This window comes from Urtica dioica, chromosome 7 (assembly GCF_054948205.1).
Source record: "Urtica dioica subsp. dioica isolate 48M chromosome 7, U.dioica_male_clone48M_v1_H2, whole genome shotgun sequence".
NCBI lineage: Eukaryota > Viridiplantae > Streptophyta > Magnoliopsida > Rosales > Urticaceae > Urtica > Urtica dioica.
The window spans coordinates 24,325,134-24,347,378 of NC_142762.1; the positions used below are offsets into that span (position 1 = coordinate 24,325,134).

Here is a 22,245-nt window from a genome sequence, read left to right on the forward strand (position 1 = left end):
TCGACTATGAGAGCTGGCAAATGGATGTCAAGACAGCCTTCCTGAATGGCAATCTTGACGAGCGCATTTACATGGCTCAACCAGACGATTTCGTGGAAGAAGGTCAAGAGACCAAGGTTTGTGAGTTGCTTAAGTCTATTTATGGAAGCAGAATAGTGGCTGCTTGTGAAGCATCCAAAGAGGCTGTATGGCTTAGAAAATTCCTTAAGTATTTGGAAGTTGTTCCAAACGTCGACGAGCCCATGACCCTTTATTGTGATAATAGTGGGGCTGTCGCTAACTCAAAGGAACCATGAAGCCATAAGCGCTCTAAGCATATTGAGAGGAAATACCATTTGATTCGAGAGATCGCACAGCGCGGAGACGTGGAGGTGAAATAGATCTCTGGCAGATCCATTCACCAAGTCCCTAGCGAACAAGGTCTTCGACCAACATCGAGAGGGATTAGGCATGAACGACTACACACATCTTCTTTGAGTCAAGTGGGAGTTTGTTGTCAATGGTGCCCACAAGAAGAGTTGTAGTGTGTATTTATGTACATTTAATGTAATAAAGTCTTATGAAGACTCTTGCTTGTAATTGCTTATTCATTAATAAAAAGTTGAAACGTTCATTCAATCTTCCTTGTCTGAAGCTTTATGATAAAACCTTAGTCTTTTAGTCCATAAACAAACTTAACAACTTACGAAGAGACAAATGTAGATTTGCATGAACAAACTCTTCATAGTTTGCTTAAAATGATATATTCGCAATCTAAGGGTCAAAGGACTATTGACCTCAGTATGATTGTTAGAAAAATCTATGATGTCTGGTTATGAGGCATTGAGAGTTGGAGACTCTATAGTTCTTCTAGGTATCTTCCGAAGGTACTGAATTGACCAGTGCACTTCTAGAGACAAGATAAGAACAAACCATTTAACCTCTTATGTCTCGAAGTCACTACGTATGAATTGCATCGTGCTTACCTTAATCCTGAAATGAGACATGTCATTTCACACCTTAGTATTCTCATTTGAGAAAGTCAGAGTTCGGACTCACTATGTGATTCCGAACAAGGCCTATTGGTGAAGTACTAAGTTGTGAGAATGTCATGAGTAACTTTGTGAAGTTCTCATAGATATGGAATTCATGTACAAGATTGCTGAAATGCAATGTATATCACCTCATGCTTTGTTCCTTGGAGTGTGAATAAATGAACTGGCTAGTGTCCAAATTGATTCTTGACTCTTTTGGATGAAACAATGTGACTTGTTAGCTCCTCGTCAATACATTGTTTCTAACTTATTCACAAGCGATAAAGGAGTTGAGGAAATAACAGCTAGCAGGGTAAAATGGTAATTTTGTAAATCCCGACAAGCTGATGATATTCATGAAGGGTGAACACTGATAATATTCTGTGGATCCACTCATTACAATTAGGTTGAATTCTTGAGTAGAAAATAAATTCATTTAAACCGAGAGATTTTCAGTGTCAACTCTTTAGTGGAGTCAGTTGACATTAAGCTAAACTTGGAAAAGGTTTGTGAACTTTTGAGTCCAAGTATTTTAGCTCAAGCTTTGTTCATTTGGATCCATGAGGTCACTGTCACGAATCGCATCGATTAGGAATAGTTAAACTGGAAGCTAAGTCAAAACAAAAACGAAAATTGTCAAAAGGGTATTTTTGTCTTTTGAGACATAGCATGAAATGAATGTCAATAAATTTTTTGACATTGTCATATGATGAAAAATGAAGTTAAAACCTCACGGCCAAGTTAAGGAATTTTGGCCTTGAAGATTAATTTCATTTCATGGAATTTTATGTGAAAATTCTCAATGGGCTTTTCTTATTTTGTCATGAACAAATAAAGAAACGTCTAGAAGCATGTTCTAGACTCAAAATTTCGTGCATACCATAGAGAGAAAGATGAAATTATTTGTGCATTGATGTATGAAGATACTTGCCAAAAGAAAAAGAGGAAACAAATTTCCTATGCATGGTAATGGGAATTTCGGCCAAGTAAGGAAGGGAACAAAAGAGGAAACAAATCCAAGGGCTTCTAGAAGCCTATTTGGCCGAGTGACTCTAAGGGAAGGAGAGCAATATTTGCTCATGAATATGTGATATTCAATGAAAGAGGAAACTACCTTATTGAAGGTAAAACCTCCCCTATAAATAGAGACATCATTCCTCTCATTCTAGTCATTCCACATAAGTTAGAGCTTGAGAGTTTCTCTCTCTAGACCTTGTGGCCGATCCTCTCTCTCTCTCTCTAGTTATTTTCGGTTTTTGTTTTGGCACCTAGTTCCACATTTGACCTAGTGTTTTAGCTCTTCCACTCTAAGACTTGTTCTTGAGTTGTCGTGTTTAAAAGTGCCCACACACTAATTCCTTTCGTTCTCGAGTGATTCTTGTGATAGAAACTTTCGTGGTTGCTCGAGTTAACGAGGAAAGGAAGAGAGACGTGCTGCGAGGGAGACGAACGTTGCAACATTTTCCAAAAGCTTCTCAACGTTCAAGCTTCTAAAAAGGTTAGTAATCTTTTATGCTCATATTAGTTTTTATTTACATGTGCTTGCTCTTTGTCTAGGTTAGTAAAAACTGTTTTACTTGAAAAAGAAAATTTTTAAAATTCCGCCGCTTACCGAAGCGTTAAAATTTTTCTTAAACCCTAGATCAATTCCAACAATAGTTCGACGTGAACTGTATGAAATCACTCGAAAGGAAATTCAAGATAATTTCCACCTAAGTGACCTCATCCATCAAAGCCCCATGGAGTTTAGCTTCTGTGAAATAATTAGTCATTTTCATGACATGATCCCTCACGGGAGTTCCCACAATCATTCTAGTGCTAGTGCACTTACAGGTGAGTTCAATACGGGCTTGCTCGCTTTGCATCCCAAACATTGCCTGCAGGGAGTCAAGGATCTCCACAACAGTCTCCTTACCTTCCAACTTTGTTTGCAACGCATCAGATATGCTTGCGAGCATGTAAGCTATGGCTTTGTTGTTAGCTATAATCCACCTGTCAAAATCATCCTTCTGTGAGTGGGATGAATTTGAGGTCGGAAAAGGACTTCTCTCTTCAGTGAGGATAAAGCGAATACTTTCACTCACCAGCACAATATTCAGGTTAGACTTCCATTTTGGGAAGTTCTCACCAGTCAGGACATCTTTCGACAACATGGCCATAATAGGGTTCGACATGATTACTAAAATATAAAAGCATATATATTAGCAATATGAAAGAACCAAGCTATCAATAAGATTTAGAAAAATTAAAACATAATGCAACCAAGCACGGGATAAAATACTAAAGTAAAGAACCCAGTTTTTATATTCCACGGTAATGCACCAATAGCCACAGTCCGTCCCACTATGGTGGCGTAATGAAGTGCACCTATTGAAAATCGAGAACCATCTCAGATTAATGAACAATCGTGGTTCGTGACACATCATAACTATGTTCACTAACTACCAATTAATTAGGAATCTTTGACCACATGAGCAACCAGCAGTTGGATTCACGCATGAGTCAACCCAACATTTCAGCAGAAAGAGTATCACCCGAATGCACTGACTTAGCCAGTACACGCCGAACTCAACTCCCCCACCTATCGCTAGAGACACAACCTTGTTATTAGAATTAGAAAAGCCTGTCCATAGGAACAGATCACAATGTCTAAAAGACCGCCGATCAAACAGGGATCTTTCATCCTCATGGTGTTGTGGCAATGTTGGAGGTCTACGACTCAATATACTTTCAGTATTATTATTATTTTTTATCTCCTAGCATTCACTTTCATCTAGGTGATCCACTCGAATTATCTAATCATATTAAAAACTCGAGTGTTTCTAAGCTACCCTTAAAAATAATTAAGTTTCGATATAGCTTAGTGATTAGGAGTATCGTGACATCTAGTCTTGATTATACTAATAGCATTCCTTCACAGAAAAAAGCTTCCAGCGAGGAGGGAAGACATAGTCTTTTATTAACCCCCAAGCTTAGCCTCTTATCGGCTTGGGGACAAAGCTTCTCCGATCCGTTTAACTCATTTATTAAAAACTATATTAGTCATATTAGATAAGTTACATATAATAAATGAAAGCCCATGATAACCCACAAAATAATTTTTCAAGATATATCATACCTGGCTAAGCAATTAATTAAACAAGCATGAGAAAGCATATATGGTTTTGATTCGGATTGATCGTATCCTAATTGATTCTTATAAATCTAACTTGATGAACTCAATCACATAAGTTCATGGATTCTTGTTGAGCACATTCTATGTCTCAAGTGAAAAATAAATCAATGTCGAAGATTAATTATTTTTCCATAGTTGTCAAAAAATAATTTAATGATTAAGGCCCAATACAATTGGCCTTTGAAAAAATAAATCGATATCCTTGATCATTTATTTTTCATGTTTTAAATAAAATTTATTAGGGCCCAGCCCATATAATTAATTTAAATAAAACATCAAAAAATTAATTTTTTTTATAAAAATCGGATTGGGCCTTTTGGGCCCAACCGGGCTAACGGGCTTTGACCCGGTCAAATCCTTGAGCCCACTTGTCAAGTTAGGGCTCAACAACTTAGCTCGGATCAAGAGCAAAGGGGTCAAAAAATCCGAGACTCCTTTCTAAGGGGTAGGCGGAACTCCGATGGGGCTGTGCTTCGGACCATCATCTCATCTCGCAGTGGGTAGTAAGCTCTTCGAATTTGAAGACGATAGGATTACAGAAAATATTTTAAATAAAATTACAAATATTCTATTCCTTTTGAATTTCGGGTTTAACAACAATTCTAGAATAGCGAGAATAAAAAATCTACGATCAACCACGAATCACAATTCACATATCATATCATATTGAATTGAATGAATAACATATCATGATATAAATTCATAAAAACCATATTAAAATTAATTACTAGAACAAATCGATTAACTAAGTAATCAACTAGCTCTGATACCACTCGTTGTAAATAACCAATTAAATGCGGAAAATAATAATTACGCTTACAAGAGATAATTATTAACATGGTTATTAAACAAGATCTAGATTACTTAATTAATTAATCATAAGAAACTTCATCAAGCAACCATATCATATAAAAGACGAGTTTAAGAAAACTTACAATTTTAGGGTCACGAACTGAAAGCTTTCACAATCCGTCTTCATCTTGAACGTACAAGCCTCCACATGATCAGATCTGGAACTCCTCCTTCAAGGACTCGATGTGATGACACCAAAGTCTTCCAAAACGTAATCCTAGAGGAAGATAAGACAAAAGAGTGGGCTTCGTTATATCTCACTAGATCTGGAAACGGGGTGTTTCCGATTTTTCTCTCTTATTTGTAAGAATGGAATTCACTACAACAAATCTCACCATTACTGACGATTTTTTTCGTCGCTAATAACCCCGTAATCGTCGCTAAATCTCTTCAGCGAAGATTTTAGCGACGATTTTTATCGTTGCTAAATGTCTGTGCCTAAATTTATTTAGCGACGAATTAATCGTCGCTAAATATTTACCGACGATATTCGCGACGATTTTTTCGTCCCTAAATGTTTAAACGAGGAGTTTTTTAAATTATTTAGCGACGACTTAATCGTCGCTAATTCGCGCGGGAAAATTTCGCGCGCGAATTAGCGACGATTAAGTCGTCGCTAATAAGTTAATTTTTTTTATCGTCGTTAATTATTTCTTTTTTATTTTGTTTTTCGTTTATGAAATTCTAACATGAAAAATCAAATAAAAACCAAAATATATTATCCAAATCAACTTATATATAAAATCCGGTTATGTTGTCGATTATCGAGAAATATGTAAATAATAATCTACAATACACAAAATATCTAATAAAACACTAGTCACGGCGTTTGCTTTGTCGTCCTGCCGCTCGTTTTCCCCCTCCTCGATGTGAAACGCTCTTCTGCTGGCGCTGAAACTCTGCAAGCTGCGGCGGAACAATGTGCTCATGATCAGTAGATTGACTCAGACCGCCGGGCGTCGTCTGCTGGCTACCATCGGGAGTCCTCTGTTGGCCACCCGTCGGAGTGTGGACGCCAGGCGTCGGAGTCTGGACACCGGCCGTCGGAGTCTACTGGCTGTGGGACGACGGAGCCTGCTGCAAACATGCGGAAATTGAGGCATATACGAGCTCAGGTTGAGGCCGGGCACCTGACTCTGTATTGCCTCGGCGAACGAGGGGAGGGTCGACGTGAACACCTCCTAGGAGATATATCCTGGATGCGACGTCCCAACCTCCAAACTACCGTAGACTTCGGCGAGGTCAGCCGCCATCCGTGCTCCCCGTGGCACCAAACGTCCGACACCGGTCAAGTGATCAGTCCGCGAACCCATAATATCGCGGATCGCCTGCTGCTCTAGGACGGAAATATCAAAGTCCGCTCCTTGTTGCTCAGCCTCAGCTCACAACGTGTTGAACCTATCGACCAGTCAATCCTGATATAATTAACTAGTTAGTATATATTAATCAAAAAATAAGACAAAATAAATGTAAACTTACATAACGTGCGGAGGCTTCAGGAGTCAGCCATTCGGACTTGTCGGACTGATGTTGGCGCTTGTAGTTCGCAAACAAGCTCTCGAAAGCGCCTGTCTCGACGCTCTTCTGCATGTAAACAAAATTTCAAGTGTTAGATAGTTTTAACTATTTGAAGTATCATATAAACATAAAACTTACGTTCTTCATGCGGTGGGTCAAGAATCCAATCGTCCCCTGTCGACTCTTCGTCTTCTTCTTCGAGCGATTCGCCTTGTTCTTCGCTTGTATGGCCTGTAATATAGTAAACATAGATGTAAATAACAAATTGTATAATAAAAGGGTAAACACATATTTAACATAAATGATTTGATTACCTTAAACTCATCGCTCGAATATCGTTGTATAAGCGTCTCCCAATCGGTGTCGAGCTTAACGGTCTTCGGTTTCATCGACCGCGCCACCTGTACGCTACTCTTGCAGTCGATGTCGAACCATGACCGCAAGGTATGCCTCCAATCGCGAAGACGAGTCTTTGCGTCTCGAATGATTGCCGCATCGACAATCGCCTTCTTCTTCCCGGTTGCGTCGCCATCGACTCGAATGTCGTACTTGTCTCGAATCGCTGATCGGATCTCGGCCTCCTTCGCCGGCCCCACATTCGCGGATCGAGGAAGAGCCGTGCAGGCGGAGGAAGAGGTGGACGAGCTGGACTTCGGCGTCGGCGGCGGAACGGCGGAGGACGGCGGTGGACGGCGACGAGCTTCGGAGAGACAGATCTGAGGAGAGAGAGAGACGTGAGGAGAGAGAGATGTGAGGAGAGAGAGACATGAGGAGAGAGCGACTTATCGGAGCTTCGGGGACGGCGGACGACGGCGGAGGACGGAGGTTCATCGGAGGAGAATTGGGTTTTTGGGAGAGGTTGGAGAAATGAAGATTTTTAGGTCGGGGAAAAATGGGGGAAACTGATACGCGACCTGGTATTTGAAGACATTTACCGACGATTAAATCGTCGCTAAATGTTTAAAATTCGTAGATAAATGAACTTCAATTTTCAGTTCATAACCAGGCATTTAGCGACGATTTAATCGTCGCTAATAGTTTTTTACACATTTAGCGACGATAAAATCGTCGCTAAATCATTTCATTTAAATTATTTTGGGGGGATTTTTCCCTCTTTAAATTTTGTTAAAATTCGAAATTAATTCGATATTAATTCCAAACTATTAGCGACGATAATATCGTCGCTAATTGTTTTCCCGCGAACTTAGCGACGAATAGATATAATTAGCGACGAAAATATCGTCGCTAATTGTCTTTGCCGCGAAACTTTAGAAGTTTTGGCACCAAATAATTAGCGGCGATAAATTCGTCGCTAAAAGGGTGATTATCGACGAAAAATTAGCGACGATTAAGTCGTCGCTAATTCTTCCGTAGCTAAATGTCATATTTCAAGTAGTAATTGAAGCGATTCCGAGGGGAAGAAGAAGCAAGAAGCTCACAGCCACAAGGGAGAAGGTGTGGGCGTTTTTAGCTGTTTGGCTAGGTTTAATTTTTCTTCACATCATCCCTCTATTTATAGCTGTTTAAAAGGTATCTTTATAGAATATTCCAGAATATTCTAAAAGATATTATTTCATTTTATTGTGTTCACACTAATGGATTAAATCTCAGCCCTCGGATCTCAACAAGTGAATCCTATTTTTCCTCTCATCCATCAAATCAATATCTAGGATTTTATTTTATACAACAGTATAAAATATTTTCTGTTGAGAAAAATCTAGGAAATTATATTCTCCTAAATATCCTCCGAATATTTAGCCTAAATATTAGGAGAGGATATAGGAAAATATATCTCTATTTATTCTCCTATATTTTAGGAACATAAAAATAGAAAAAAAATACTGGTTACCACACCAGTGCAAAAAACGTCCAACACCGTATGAGGGTAGGCGATTTGTTTTTGCTTTTTCAAGGCCCAATAGATTTAAGCCCATTAAACACTTATTTACTTGTCCAACAATAAATAATAAGTTTATTTACTTGATCTAGCAATAAATAAACAGCTTTACTATAATTATTTATTTCATTCCCAAAATACCCTTTTTGGAATTTAATGTTGTCAATCACTATTACAGCAAGTGAGATTATAATAATAATACATACTATTATATTAACGTTCTTATCTGCCTTTATCGAAGCCGAATCGGGCACGATGGACCTAGTAGTAGAAGTTTAACAAATCCGATCAAAAAGACGAAAAAATTCCTTTCTCTTTTTCGATCGATTCATCTAATCTTAGTCAATACTCCACCGCGTAACCTAAGACTGAACTCTCCTTTAATACTATAATTATATTTACTCATTGTAACGAGTTTCCACTGAATTAGTTAGTACGTGATCATGACCTCCAGGTTCTGCGCATATCGAGATAAGTCAATTTGTTCCGTTATACCTTTCTCGTTAAATATAAGCCCTAAGCATCGTTGCTTCCCCAGCGAAAGATTCAACCGAACGTAAGCCAACTTTGGAAGTGTGCACAATCAATCGATTCTGGAATCAACCCTAAGGTGAGGGAACATTAACCTTCTTTTCAGGAAGGCTAAATTATGTATGTGTGAACCACTTTCTTCTACAATCATGTCCCGAGTTCCCAAAAATCCATTTATTCAACCTTCATTGGCCTTTAACGTGATGAATCAAAGAACCCGGTAACACAACCTAGAAGTCCATGATCACTTCAGGATTAAGATCAAGCGTCACTGTGACCTTCATTTGTGACCCTGGCTAGTGTGTCGTAACGGTCCTTAAACGAAACATCTACAGGCAAGGTCTGTACGGGTCGTACACTTACCACAAGTGCAGAATGCTCCCACTAAGTGATCAACCTTCACTTGTGTTCCACATATATGACTTTAGATAAGGCTTTCCAGGCACATATCAATCATCAACCAAGTTTTAGTTCTGAATGTTATCAGACCTCAACCCACTAATCATATGATGTTAATAAAGTAACTTCGTATCTTATTTAGTAATCATCATCTTTTAGTGGGCATTATTCCTAACACTCCCGTGATGAAAACATGAAATTCACTATGAAAATACAAAATAACCTAAAATAAACTTGAGAACTCACTAGATTCATCCTCAGGAACTATAGTAAAAATTAACAGCACCTTAGCAAGAAATTCGAATATGAAGTCTAAGAAACCAAAAACTAGTCAAAACACAATTAAAATTAAAAAAAAAAAAAAAAAAAAAAAAGAATGCAAGGATGTTTTGATATATGTTGGTAAATCAAGTAAACCATCATTAATCTAAATAATTTTATACAATTTTTTATTTTAATGTAAACTCGAATAAATAATTGTTACAATAACTCAAATAAAATCGTCAATCAAGTATGAGTGAACAAATGAATGGACAATTAGTTATGGATGTGAGCATATAATATAAAAATTTGTAACTTACTAGGTCATTCCAAATAAAAAATAGCCAAATAGAGTAGGTGGCACTTGAATAATTCAATTGAATTTTCCATTTTGTCCTTCGTTTAAAGCGTCGCCTTTTTTCCTTAGTTCATCTCTCTTTCTCTCTCTCACTCTCTCATACACTTTTTTTTTCTCATCAAAACTTCAAAAATCCATATCTTCCTCATATATGAACTCGAAATTGAGTGGTTCCAAATCCTATAGATTCGTGGATAGGAGAGATTCAAAAATAGACCCATTGTGTTGGATGAAAGATCATGATCATTGGTATATTTTCCGTTCACCGGCGAGAGTTGGTTTTTGATCCTCATTTTTAAGACCAATGCCTCATAAAACTTCAAGGTCGTCATTATCGTCGTCATTTTTTCTCAGTGATACTCCAAATATATGGAAATAAATGAAAATTTCCGGAATTTTTTTTAAAAATATATGGAAATTTAATGAAAATTAGTTTGAGTTTTTGGGTTTACAAAAAAGGCTAAGAAACGAATTTTGTGAAAATTTTATTTTTAATTAAGAAAGTAGGTTAAAAATTTTCTTGAAATTCGAAGCCCATAACACTTGTCATTAATTGTCAAATTTTTTAAATTATTTACTTTTTTTTTTGCATGTTTAATATGAGGATATTTAAGTCAAATAATTATCATTGACTATTTTCCTAAACGTTTGCAAACGTTGGCTACATCCCAGTTTTATAATTTTATTTTTTGCTACAAATCTACAACGCCCTATAATATATCACAATACAACCATTTATGTCTATTTTGTATTGGCGGATGATTTATGTCATTTGGAACTCTGAAGCAGAAGTTATGTCTATTTTAGTATATATATTGTGGTCAAATTAAATGTTATTGTTATAAATTATTTTTAGAGACCAGTGATTATATAGTCATATGAAACGTTAGAAATATATAAATAGCCAGGGTTTGTTAATTTTTTATAAATAGCCACTTAAATCTATCTATGCAGATAAATTTTAGTATATATGTGTAAATAATGTTGGTTACATCATATTTTTTTATTTACGAAACGTATATGTCTATTTATGAAAAATTTATAAAACGTTGGCTAAAATGCAAATGCTTATGTATTTGTGGTTTATATCGCTAAATATTTGTTATTTTTATTGTTAGTAAATTTCTTTACGTTTTTTCAAGTTGTATTATGATGTTACGAACCTTAATAAAGAATTATATGAGCCGACAATAAAAAAATATTGATTTAAGTTTGGCTAAAAAAAAACTCTAAACACTTTATAACTCTCAATAACTAGTAAGGATAAATAATTGTCATGTCATTAACTTGAATATTTAAGAATAAATTAAAATAATTTTTTTAACATTTCATGACTTAGTTGGAGGAGTCTATATATAATGTACGGTCACAAAGCAATTATATAAGTAAATATTTATGTAACCATAATATTACAGCAAAAAATGCTTTATAATATACAAATACTAGAAGGAGCCAAGACACTCGTGTTCCGAGGAATTTGAATCGTCAGAAGGAGAGTGGTTATGCCTTCCTTCGTATGTGGTTATCACCATACGACAATCTTCGGACAGTCTTTCTACCCTTTTCTTCACTCGACAATTGGTATGGGTACACCGATAATAACTTCTGCCATTGTTTAATCAAAATAATATATATCAGCCACTGTGCTGATCGTGTGCCCGAAGTATCTAATTCTAATATTGCAGAAATTATATAAGATCAATGGGTTAAATTTGGTCCTTTCAAAAACAAAAAAAAAAAGGTTAAATTGGTAGTTCTTATCAATAAAAGAGTATGGTGTTTGTATTCGGCACACCAATTCTATGCTTATCGCAATTGGATATCTAAAAAATGCTTCCCAAAAACTTCGCGATGTTTTGTGCTCACATACACATAGCATATGTCGTTTCTTTTAGCCTAAACAATTATTTCCAGCAACACATTGAATACAATGATGGCTGATGAGAAGCATATAAATCACATGACATATATACCATGCAACTTACATTTGATTTGAGAAACCAGATGTTTAATTATTTATGGCAGAGTTAGGTATATATGACTTTTTAGATATTTTAAGCTAAAATTATAGTCCAATTCTCTAATTATTAAAAAAAATAATCTAAACAAAAATAAAAGGCATGCATCATAGTTATGTTATGAAAGAATTAGACATGATATAAACAATATTTTTAATATTTGAAGATTTTGACTTTAATTTGTATTGAAGCTATTTCAAACAGTTTCTAAAAAATAGTTTAAAACACATTACTTGCACCAAGAACATCTCAGTGCACAAACCACGTCATAAAAATTTGATTATTTTATTTTTCAAATCCCGAACCTAATAATATGTATCATAATTTCTATGAAAAATCATAGCACGCCATTTCACGTGCTCAGCTACTAATTTTCAATATTTCATTATAACCACCATTTTTTCGACTCTCTGTTTATATTAATTATCATGAACGATTACATTATAAACTCCCGGAGCTTACATTATTTCATTACAAGTTATTTTGGTAACTAAATACATGTTACGCCTTAATTTCTTCTTTTAAGTTACGTAATTTTTTTTTTTTTGACATATAAGTATTTTCCTTTTTAAGTACTATGAGAGGCTTTATGTCATAACCAAAATTGACAACAATAATATAAATTCTTTTTATATCTTTTCATTATTTTTTTTTATATGAGATACATTATCTTAACATGATGTAAGAATATTTTAATTTTTTCGGTAAGACAGAAAAAATATATATATATATAATACATTTATATCACTAAAAATATCGGTCTCCAAGAAATCTAGCGCTGTGAGATAATGATGTTCAAATAGAATAAATTACATATTGAGAAGTGCAAAGGTTTGTTGACATTTTAATTTATCTATTATGAATACTGAACAACCCAATATAAATGTTTAGAAACAATGTTATAGGTAATTTTGCTAAGACAGCTAGAATATATATATATATATATATTACGTAGGTATAGAAAGTATACATGCTTAAATAATACAGGGCCTTCATTAATATTCAAGTTTGACTATATTAATTCAACTGGTGATCTGCAATCTACAAAGCGGTATCTAGAATAGAAAATACTGTTGATATATTTAGCATATATATATATATATATATATATATACCAATATATATAGCTTACCGCAGACGCTGTATTTTATCAATTCACAAGACTCGAAAATTTTAAGCTCTTCCGAAGAATGAATCTATTATATATGAGTTTCATGCTTTTAACACCTCATCTACTAAACTAATGACTCCTTAAAAGATTGTTCAAAGAAAAAAAAAAATTATATGTATAAATATCTAATCATAGCGTCGTAGCCGGCTAAAATAGTTTTTTATTACTCAATTACTAAAGATGATGAAGAATCGTCAGCTTAACCTTATTAATTTAATACTGCTTATCTGTTATGCTGTGTGCTAGCTGGGTAAATGAGACGTACTTTTCTATGCTATTGATATACGTCAATGCCTTATCTCACAACTTTTCATTTTCAAAACCCCATCATTTGATGTTTGATATGATATGAAACTCCGTATTTATAAGCTAAGCACTTGTAATTTCAACCTTACGGTATATAATTCGTACTTTTAAAGCTACCTTCTGATTAGTGGTTTTTAACTTTTCATGCTCTTATTGATTACTCAGTAGCTTCTATAGAAGATTGAAGTCGTTGGAGTAAAATATCAATAATATAGATAACTTTAATTAAATTGAACTGAAATGAGTAAATTTAGCGCCTAGATCTACCAATTAGTAGCTCCTATTTCTCTATATATACACTGTGTACAGAAACTTCTATATCTGGATCAGATGCATCAATTTTTATACAATATTAATTAGGTGTAAACCGTGTAATTAAGACTAAGTTAGGGAGTAAAATAAGTAGCTACCTTGGGTGAAGACTGTTCTTGACAACTTTCTGGCCATATTTTCTCCACTTATAGCCATCATCAAGAACATCAACGTCACTTCTTGTTTGGAAGCAAAACCTTGGTTCTCTCAACTTTCTTCTCACTTTCATCTTGTTTTTATCTGACCCTGAGCTCTTCCACCTCCAGAATCACATTTTCCACAATATATTATGATGTTCCCGGCTAATTATTTTTCACATATAAATATATATTAACGTACTCAAATCTTGCTATCTTTGTTTAGAGTGGTTGGTACAATCAATCAAATGCTGATGTGTCAATCAATGTCGTTTAATTGATCAGTACCATAGTAATAAATTATAAATGCTATAATGACTTTCATATATGATGGCCTGGTGAGCAGAATCAGCCTCTTAGATTTGGTTGAAATAATGATAAATAGTAGAAGGTGGCCTAGCTCTCCCTTTAATAAAAATAGATGCATTATTTAGTAATCAATTCAAAGACATGCACAAAAACAGTCAGGAATATACTCTCTTTTCGTACATCGTCTCTTTCTCGTCATTTCAACAAAATCTAAGACAGAGGCTTTGCGATCATCAAGCTATCATATATGAAAGTGAGAACAAGATTGATAAATATTGATTGGTTTGGGGTGAGACCAAGGCATATAACTTTTTTAAGACCATTTATTATTATATTTTTAGTTCAACAATCCAATAAATAATTAAGAAGATAGTACAATTAAGACAACACATACATCAATATCATATTATGAGAGAGTTAGAGGAATATATTTTTACTATTTGTGTAGTAATTATAATTTTAATTGAGGTAAGCCATGATCATTAACAACATACCATGAATGCCCTCCGTCGCTGGCACTACCCGTGCAATTTTCATCATCGACACCTTTTGGATCCATATTATTATGACCCCCCTACCCAAATTAAGCCATGATAAATAAAATAATAGATCAATAAAAATAATCAATAGTCACAAAATCATAGATGAGCTTTGAAGCATATTATTACTTGCTCACTATTGTTAGCAGAGCCGTTATTATTCCAGGAAGGCGTAGCCACGTGGCAGAACCCAAGAGTGGGCGAAAGATGAGCGTTTCCAGCAGAAGGTGGGGACAGGAAGCTCAAGAACTGGCTGTGATCACCGTCGTGGATTGTTGCAGTCACTGCCACTGCGGATGCTGCGGCGGCTGAGGAGGAGAAAGACGATGCTGTCCCTATCTCGTACCCACCGAACGGCACAGATCTGCTATGATGGTGGCGATGATCTCCTTCCATATGTATTATATATGTATGTGCGTGCGTGGTGTGTGTGGGTAATATTATTTAATTGGATAACTTAATAATATAAACGAGGCGTGTGTGTTATGTGGGCTGTGATTCAACTACTGAGGTGGTGGTCGTTGGGTATGTATGGGTGGTTAGTACACGGTGTGTTTGTGGGTTTGGGCAAACAAAGGAATAATAGGATGATTTGTTTTCCTGTTAAATGGAAAACTTTCCCATCTTCCTTCTTATTGTTCTTCTCTAGTTTGTGTATGTGTGTAAATATGGTTGCCTTATTGGTTGTCTGGTTGAATAATAGAGGTTTCTTCTCTAGCACAATCAATTGTAAACATAGCATTAGTCTCTCTCTCTCTCTCTCTCTCTCTCTCTCTCTCTCTCTCTCTCTCTCTCTCTCTCTCTCATTCACACGCACGCACAGTTCAAACTAATTATTAGGAATTATGTGGGGTTTCTTGTACTACTAGGGATCTAAGAGACGGAAAGAAATAAAATAAAAGGACTGGCCATTCCAATATCCTTCTCATATTATATAACTAAACCTACATAAATACTCTCTTTTTTATTATTGAACCATGATTTTCACTTTGGAAGTGATGTATGAAATTATCAAAGTATATATATATATATATATATATATATATATATATATATATTGTAGGATAAACTAAAGAAAATAACAATTTTATTTTCGAGTAAATAAGACAACCTTTGGAAGAAATAAAAAGGATAGACTAAAAACACGTTCTAAATTATTATTAAGAAATAAATAGAAACGTGACGAGCAAATTTTTTATTCATAATTACTTGAACTAAAAACCAAAAAAAATAGTAAATAGATTCTAAACAATAGTTAGAAGAAAATCTGATTTCAGAAACTATATTATATAATAAACCGAGAAATAAATTATGTAGATGTACAACGTTATAAGAAGAAGTAGATAAAAACAGGAATCGTTGAGGACCGTTAGACGGTTTTTTTAAAGCAATATTGCTCTCCCACGGGTGTTTGGAAATAGAGCAATTTACCTCTCAGGATACAACAACGTTATCAGAAGAACAAGGCACCAGAATGTGGTTCTGACGAGCTAAAAAATAGTAACCGAACCAACCAAAGAAAACAGACAGAATATCAAAAACGTAGAGGAAAGTATAGAGACAATGAGTGAGTAGTACTTCTATTTTGTGTGTTCTGAATGAAAGAGGAGAGTTGTATTTATAGGCTGAAGGTCACCCATTTGAACAGCCAAAAAACGTCTCCTTAATGGTTAATTGATGCACTTTATTTGGCTGTTACACATCAGTTCAGATAACATTTAATTGGCTATTTACACAGCAGCAAAAAAACATTTTGATCAGGGAAAAACCGTAGGGTTTAATTCATGGATCTGATTGCTATTTAATTAAAATATTTAGCACATAAAAAAATAAGGCAATCAGCCTAAGCCCAAATCCAAACCCAAGCCCGAGACCGAGACATTAATTCCCGAAAGCCGGGCCCGTGCTCGGCCCGGCTCGGCTCGGCGGCGGCGCGTGAGAGGCTAAGAGATAACCCACGCACACTCTCCTCTCTTGCACTTGAATGACCACTAAATAAAGACGATAGTATATATACACTACACAACTCATCTCCCTAATCAACGTGGGACTTTTTCCCTACACATTCTACACACAACTTATTTACAATAAATGTGTGTTAATTAGCATACTTTAAGATCAATTTCTCATTCATTATAAATCCGTTTTTGGCAATTTAATACATTAATTCATACTCTTACCCGCAAGGAATACGAATCCGCAAGAATTATTAAATTCCGTTGAGTGGACCCCACTCAAATCTTTGCCACAAAACACTCACTCAAATTGATATTTCAACCAATTCTTCCAACAATCACCCACATGAATGAAATTGCATGACGACAATGAAAAAGACTCGACACGATCGACAACAAGTGGTTGGTTCAACGGTTAATACCAGTATAGGATAGGTAGACTAGGTCCTTGAAACTTCTCTTAAGGAAATATGCCAAGTTTACTGACTACTCAGTAGACGCGATGTCCTTGAACTGTTAGTCATTTATATATAAACAGTAAGCATATACCTAGCTGATATCTTCCTGTTACAAGATAAGCTCTCATGGTTATGTTCATTCTGGCCCTGAACATTTGTCTGGTTCTGTAAGAGTTTCTAAAGAATTAAGCCCCATTAATTCTCTTTCGAAGGGGCCCTACTTCTTTCTCACATATGTGATTCTTTCCCTCTAGAGTAATCCCGCATTACTCATTTTTTAATCTCAAAAATTCGAATTCACAGAATCATTAAAAGCGCATTGCTTAGCCTCGTACGGGAGTCACTGTTTTATCGTAGGAATGAGTTAAGGGGTTTTCCCCCACAGTGACCTCACTTCATCTTAGCAGTTAGGTTGTTCCTTTGAACCAAGATCTTGGGATCTCCAGTCATCATGGTTGGGTTTCCTTTGCCAAAACTTTTAATTACTGGGCTTCAGTCCCATTCCTACAGATGTCTTCTCAACAAGGTCCCTATTTAACCCTTTGGTTAACGGATCCGCAATATTTTCTTTGGACCTTACATAGTCAATACTAATGACTCCTGAAGAGAGAAGTTGTCTAATGGTGTTATGCCATCGACGTATATGTCTAGACTTACTATTGTACATCACACTATGTGCCCTTCCAATTGCTGATTGATTATCGCAATACAAGCATATTGCGGGCACAGGCTTTGCCCACTCGGGAATATCTTCAACAAAGTTTCTAAGCCATTCGGCTTCTTCGCCGCATTTATCTAATGCAACAAACTCAGCTTCCATTGTGGATCGAGTTATTACAGTTTGTTTAGAAGACTTCCAGGATGCAGCAACACCTCCAAGAGTGAATACATCTCCACTAGTGGCTTTAGAATCTTGTATATCAGATATCCAACTTGCATCAATAAATCCTTCAATGACTTCTGGGTATCTAGTGTTGAAATTGATCTAGGGTTTAAGAAAAAGTTTAACGCTTCGGGTAAGCAGCGGAATTTTAAAAAATTTCTTTTGACAAGTAAAACAATTTTACTAACCTAGACAAAGAGCAAGCACATGTAAATAATACTATTATGAGCATAAATAATTTACTAACCTTTTTAGAAGCTTGAACGTTGATGAGCCTTTGGAAGGTTGATAACGTTCGTCTCCCTCACAGCACGTCTCTCTTCTTTCCTCGGCAACACGAGCAACCACAATGGTTTCTATCACAAGAATCACTCGAGAGAAAAGGAATTAGTGAGTGGGCACTTTTAAACACTACGACTCAAGAACAAGTCTTAAAATCGAAGAGCTAAAAATGCTAGGTCAAATGAGGACCTAGGTGCCAAAACCAAAAATGAAATTGTCTAGAGAGAGAGAGAGAGGAGTCGGCCAAGCTAGAGAGAAAAGCTCTCAAATCTCTAAAACTTGGGATAAATAAAATGAGAAGAATAAGGCTCATATTTATAGGAGAGGTCTCACCTTCAATAAGGTAGTTTCCTCTTCTATAGAATATCACATATTCATGAGCCAATTTCCTCTTTTCCTTCATGAGTCACACGGCCAAGAGGATCCAAGTGTATCCTTGGATTTGTTTCCTCTTTTATTTGCTTCTCCCTTGACCCATTTGGCCGCCCATATTGATTTCCTCTTAGGGGAAATTTGTTTCCTCTTTTTCTTTTGGCAAGTATCTTCATACATTTATGCACAAATTATTCTCTCTTTTCCTTTGGGTAGTGGGCGCCCAACACCTTCTAGAAGCTTTTCCATTTGTTCATGACAACATGAAAAAAGCCCATTAAGAATTTTCAATAAAATTCTTATGAAATGAAATTAATCCACAAGGTCCAATTAAACTAACTTGGCCGAGTGGGTTTAAGTCATCAAATGACCTTGTCAAAAAATTTATTGACATTCATTTCATCCTATGTCCAAAAAGACAAAAATACCCTTTTGACAATTTTCACAAAACTTGTCTCGTTCTTGTTTTGACTTAGCTTCTAGTTTAACTATTCCTACTCGATGTGATTTGTGACAGTGACCTCATGGATCCAAATGAACAAAGCTTGAGCTAAACACTTGGACTCAAAAGTTCACAAACATTTTCCAAGTTTAGCTTAATGTCAACTGACTCCACTAAAGAGTTGACACTGAAAATCTCTCGGTTCAAATGAATTTATTTTCTACTCAAGAATTCAACCAAATTATGATGAGCGGATCCACTGAATATTATCTATATTTACCCTTCATGAATATCATCAGCTAGTCAGGATTTACAAAATTACCATTTTACCCTTCTAGCTGTTATTTCCTCAACTCCTTTGTCGCTTGTGAATAAGTTAGAAACAATGTATTGACGAGGAGCTAACAAGTCAATTGTTTCATCCAAAAGAGTCAAGACTCAATTTGGACACTGACCATTTCATTTATTCACATTCCAAAGAACAAAGCATAAGGTGATATACATTGCATTTCAGCAATCTTGTACATGAATTCCATATCTATGAGAACTTCACAAAGTTACTCATGACATTCTCACAACTTAGTACTTCACCAATAGGCCCTGTTCAAAATCACATAGTGAGTCCGAACTCTGACGTTCTCAAATGAGAATACGTAAGCTGTGAAATGGCATGTCTCATTTCAGGATTAAGGTAAGCACGATGCAATTCATACGTAGTGACTTCGAGACATAAGAGGTTAAATGGTTTGTTCTTATTTTGTCTCTAGAAGTGCACTGGTCAATTCAGTACCTTCGGAAGATACCTAGAAGAACTATAGAGTCTCCAACTCTCAATGCCCCATAACCAGACATCATAGATTCTCCTAACAATCGTAATGAGGTCAATAGTCCTTTGACCCTTAGATTGCGAATATATCGTTTTAAGCAAACTACGAAGAGTTTGTTCATGCAAATCTACATTTGTCTCTTCGTAAGTTGTTAACTTTGTTTATGGACTAAAGACTAAGGTTTTATCATAAAGCTTCAAACAGACAAGGAAGAATGAATGAACGTTTCAACTTGTTATTAAGGAATAAGCAATTACAAGCAAGAGTCTTTGTGAGACTTTATTACATCAAATGTACAAAATAAAGATTGCAACTCTTCTTGTGGGCACCATTGACAACATCTAGTATAGTGAAGACCATACTCACGAGTGAATCGTAAGTACCTCAGTACTCTCACGATTGCTTTCCAGATTTCAAAACTTGGATTACTCGTATACCTTGCAAGTCTGCTTACAGAATAAGCTAAGTCAGGCCTAGTGCAGTTCATCAAATACATTAGACTGCCTATTACTCTAGCATACTCAATCTGAGATTTGCTTTCTCCTTTATTCTTTGACAAATGTTGACTTGCATCGATTGGAGTCCTGGATACTCCACAATCATCTTTAGCAAATTTTTCAAGAATTTTATCAATGTAGTGTGATTAACTTAAAACCAGTCCTTCTGATGTTCTTTTAATCTTGATCCCCAAGATAACATCGGCAAGTCCCAGATCTTTCATATCAAACCTAGAGTTCAATATGTCTTTGGTGGACTTGATCATGCTATCGTTACTTCGAACAATAAGCATATCATCTACATATAGACACAGAATCACATAACCACATTCTGTGCTTTTAATATAGACAAACTTGTCACACTCGTTGATTTTGAAACCATTTGACATCATGACACTGTCAATTGCATGCCATTGTTTTGGTGCCTGTTTAAGTCCGTACAAAGACTTAACCAGTTTGCATACTTTCTTTTCTTGTCCAGGTGCAACACACCCCTAAGGTTGATCCATATAGATCTCTTCCTCGAGATCACCATTTAAGAAAGCAGTTTTTACGTCCATTTGTTGAATCTCAAGATTTCGTAAAGTGGCAATGGCAATGATCAATCTTATTGACGTTATTCTCGTTACGGGAGAGTAAGTATCAAAGTAGTCAAGACCTTCCTTTTGTCTATAACCTTTAATTACAAGTCTAACCTTGTACTTATCGATTGATTCATCCACTTTCATCTTTCTAGTGAAGATCCATCTTGATCCAAGAGTTTTACTTCCTGGTGGAAGGTCTACAAGTTGCCATCTATGATTATGCAAAATAGAATCAATTTCACTTATTATGGCATCTTTCCATAAGTGACCTTCAACTGAATTCACAGCCTCTTTATATGTAAACGGTTCGGCATCTAACATATAAGTTAAAAAGTCGGATCCAAAGGACTTTTCAATCCCAGGTCGTTTACTTCTCCGAGGTTCTTCAAATTTTATTTCATCCTCGGATTGTTCATCAGGTTCTTGAGTTATTTCCTCAATATTATCAACATCTTGATTTGATGAACACATATCATCTTCCTTATACTAAGGAAATACATGTTCAAACAACGATGCATTTTTACATTCAATAATGGAATCTTTGTGTATATCTAGATTCTTTGATTCATGCACCATGAAACGATAGGGCATTGATATGATACGCATAGCCAATGAATACACAATCGACGGTCCTCGGGCCAATCTTCATCCTCTTAGGTATGGGTGCCAACACCTTGGCCAAGCACCCCCACATTCGCAGTTATTTATAGGATGGTCTAGTTCCTTTAAATAGTTCAGAAGGGGGGTTTATCTTCTTTCTTTTGAGGTATCTTATTTAGGATGTAGTTTGCAGACAAAAGAGCCTCCCCCACATTTCTTGTGGTAACCCCGAGCTCAACAACATCGCATTCATCATTTCTTTTAGAGTACGATTCTTTCGTTTGGCAACTCCGTTTGATTGAGGAGAGTAAGGTGGTGTGACTTCATGGATAATTCCATGTTGTACACAAAAAGCACCATAAGGTTCCACATATTCTCCCCCACGATCACTTCGGACCATTTTAATCTTTTTCCCAAGTTGATTCTCGACCTCTAATTTATACATGGTAAATTTCACTATTGCCTCATATTTACTTTTGAGTAAGTAGACATAACAAAATTTTGTACTATCATCAATAAAAGTCACAAAATACTTGTTGCCACCTATCG

At 35.8% G+C, this 22,245-nt stretch overlaps 2 protein-coding genes across 2 annotated transcripts; both read right to left on the reverse strand.

Annotated features, from left to right (window-relative positions):
• Positions 1 to 2,742: 2,742 nt before the first annotated feature.
• On the reverse strand, positions 2,743 to 3,187 carry LOC149390495 (uncharacterized). The gene is made up of 2 exons (XM_089619785.1): positions 2,891 to 3,187; positions 2,743 to 2,766 (listed from the first exon to the last, which is right to left on the reverse strand). Exons 1-2 carry the CDS (start codon positions 3,185 to 3,187, stop codon positions 2,743 to 2,745), a joined length of 321 nt encoding a protein of 106 aa, XP_089475911.1.
• An 8,039-nt stretch (positions 3,188 to 11,226) lies between these two features.
• LOC149390496 (putative WRKY transcription factor 12) lies at positions 11,227 to 15,704 on the reverse strand. The gene is made up of 4 exons (XM_089620786.1): positions 14,926 to 15,704; positions 14,752 to 14,831; positions 13,910 to 14,071; positions 11,227 to 11,609 (listed from the first exon to the last, which is right to left on the reverse strand). Exons 1-4 carry the CDS (start codon positions 15,190 to 15,192, stop codon positions 11,447 to 11,449), a joined length of 672 nt encoding a protein of 223 aa, XP_089476912.1. The 5' UTR covers positions 15,193 to 15,704; the 3' UTR covers positions 11,227 to 11,446.
• Between the last annotated feature and the right edge of the window lie 6,541 nt (positions 15,705 to 22,245).

Bases quoted from the DNA above. Each gene is read 5' to 3' on its own strand.
- LOC149390496 (XM_089620786.1), bottom strand. From the start codon at position 15,192: ATGGAAGGAGATCATCGCCACCATCATAGCAGATCTGTGCCGTTCGGT. The intron at 14,832-14,925 runs GTAATAATATGC...TAATTTGGGTAG, and splicing joins CTGCTAACAATAGTGAGCAA to GGGGGTCATAATAATATGGA. The intron at 11,610-13,909 runs GTAGCTACTTAT...AAACAATGGCAG, and splicing joins AAGAACAGTCTTCACCCAAG to AAGTTATTATCGGTGTACCC.
- LOC149390495 (XM_089619785.1), bottom strand. From the start codon at position 3,187: ATGTCGAACCCTATTATGGCCATGTTGTCGAAAGATGTCCTGACTGGT. The intron at 2,767-2,890 runs GCAATGTTTGGG...ATTATTTCACAG, and splicing joins AGATCCTTGACTCCCTGCAG to AAGCTAAACTCCATGGGGCT.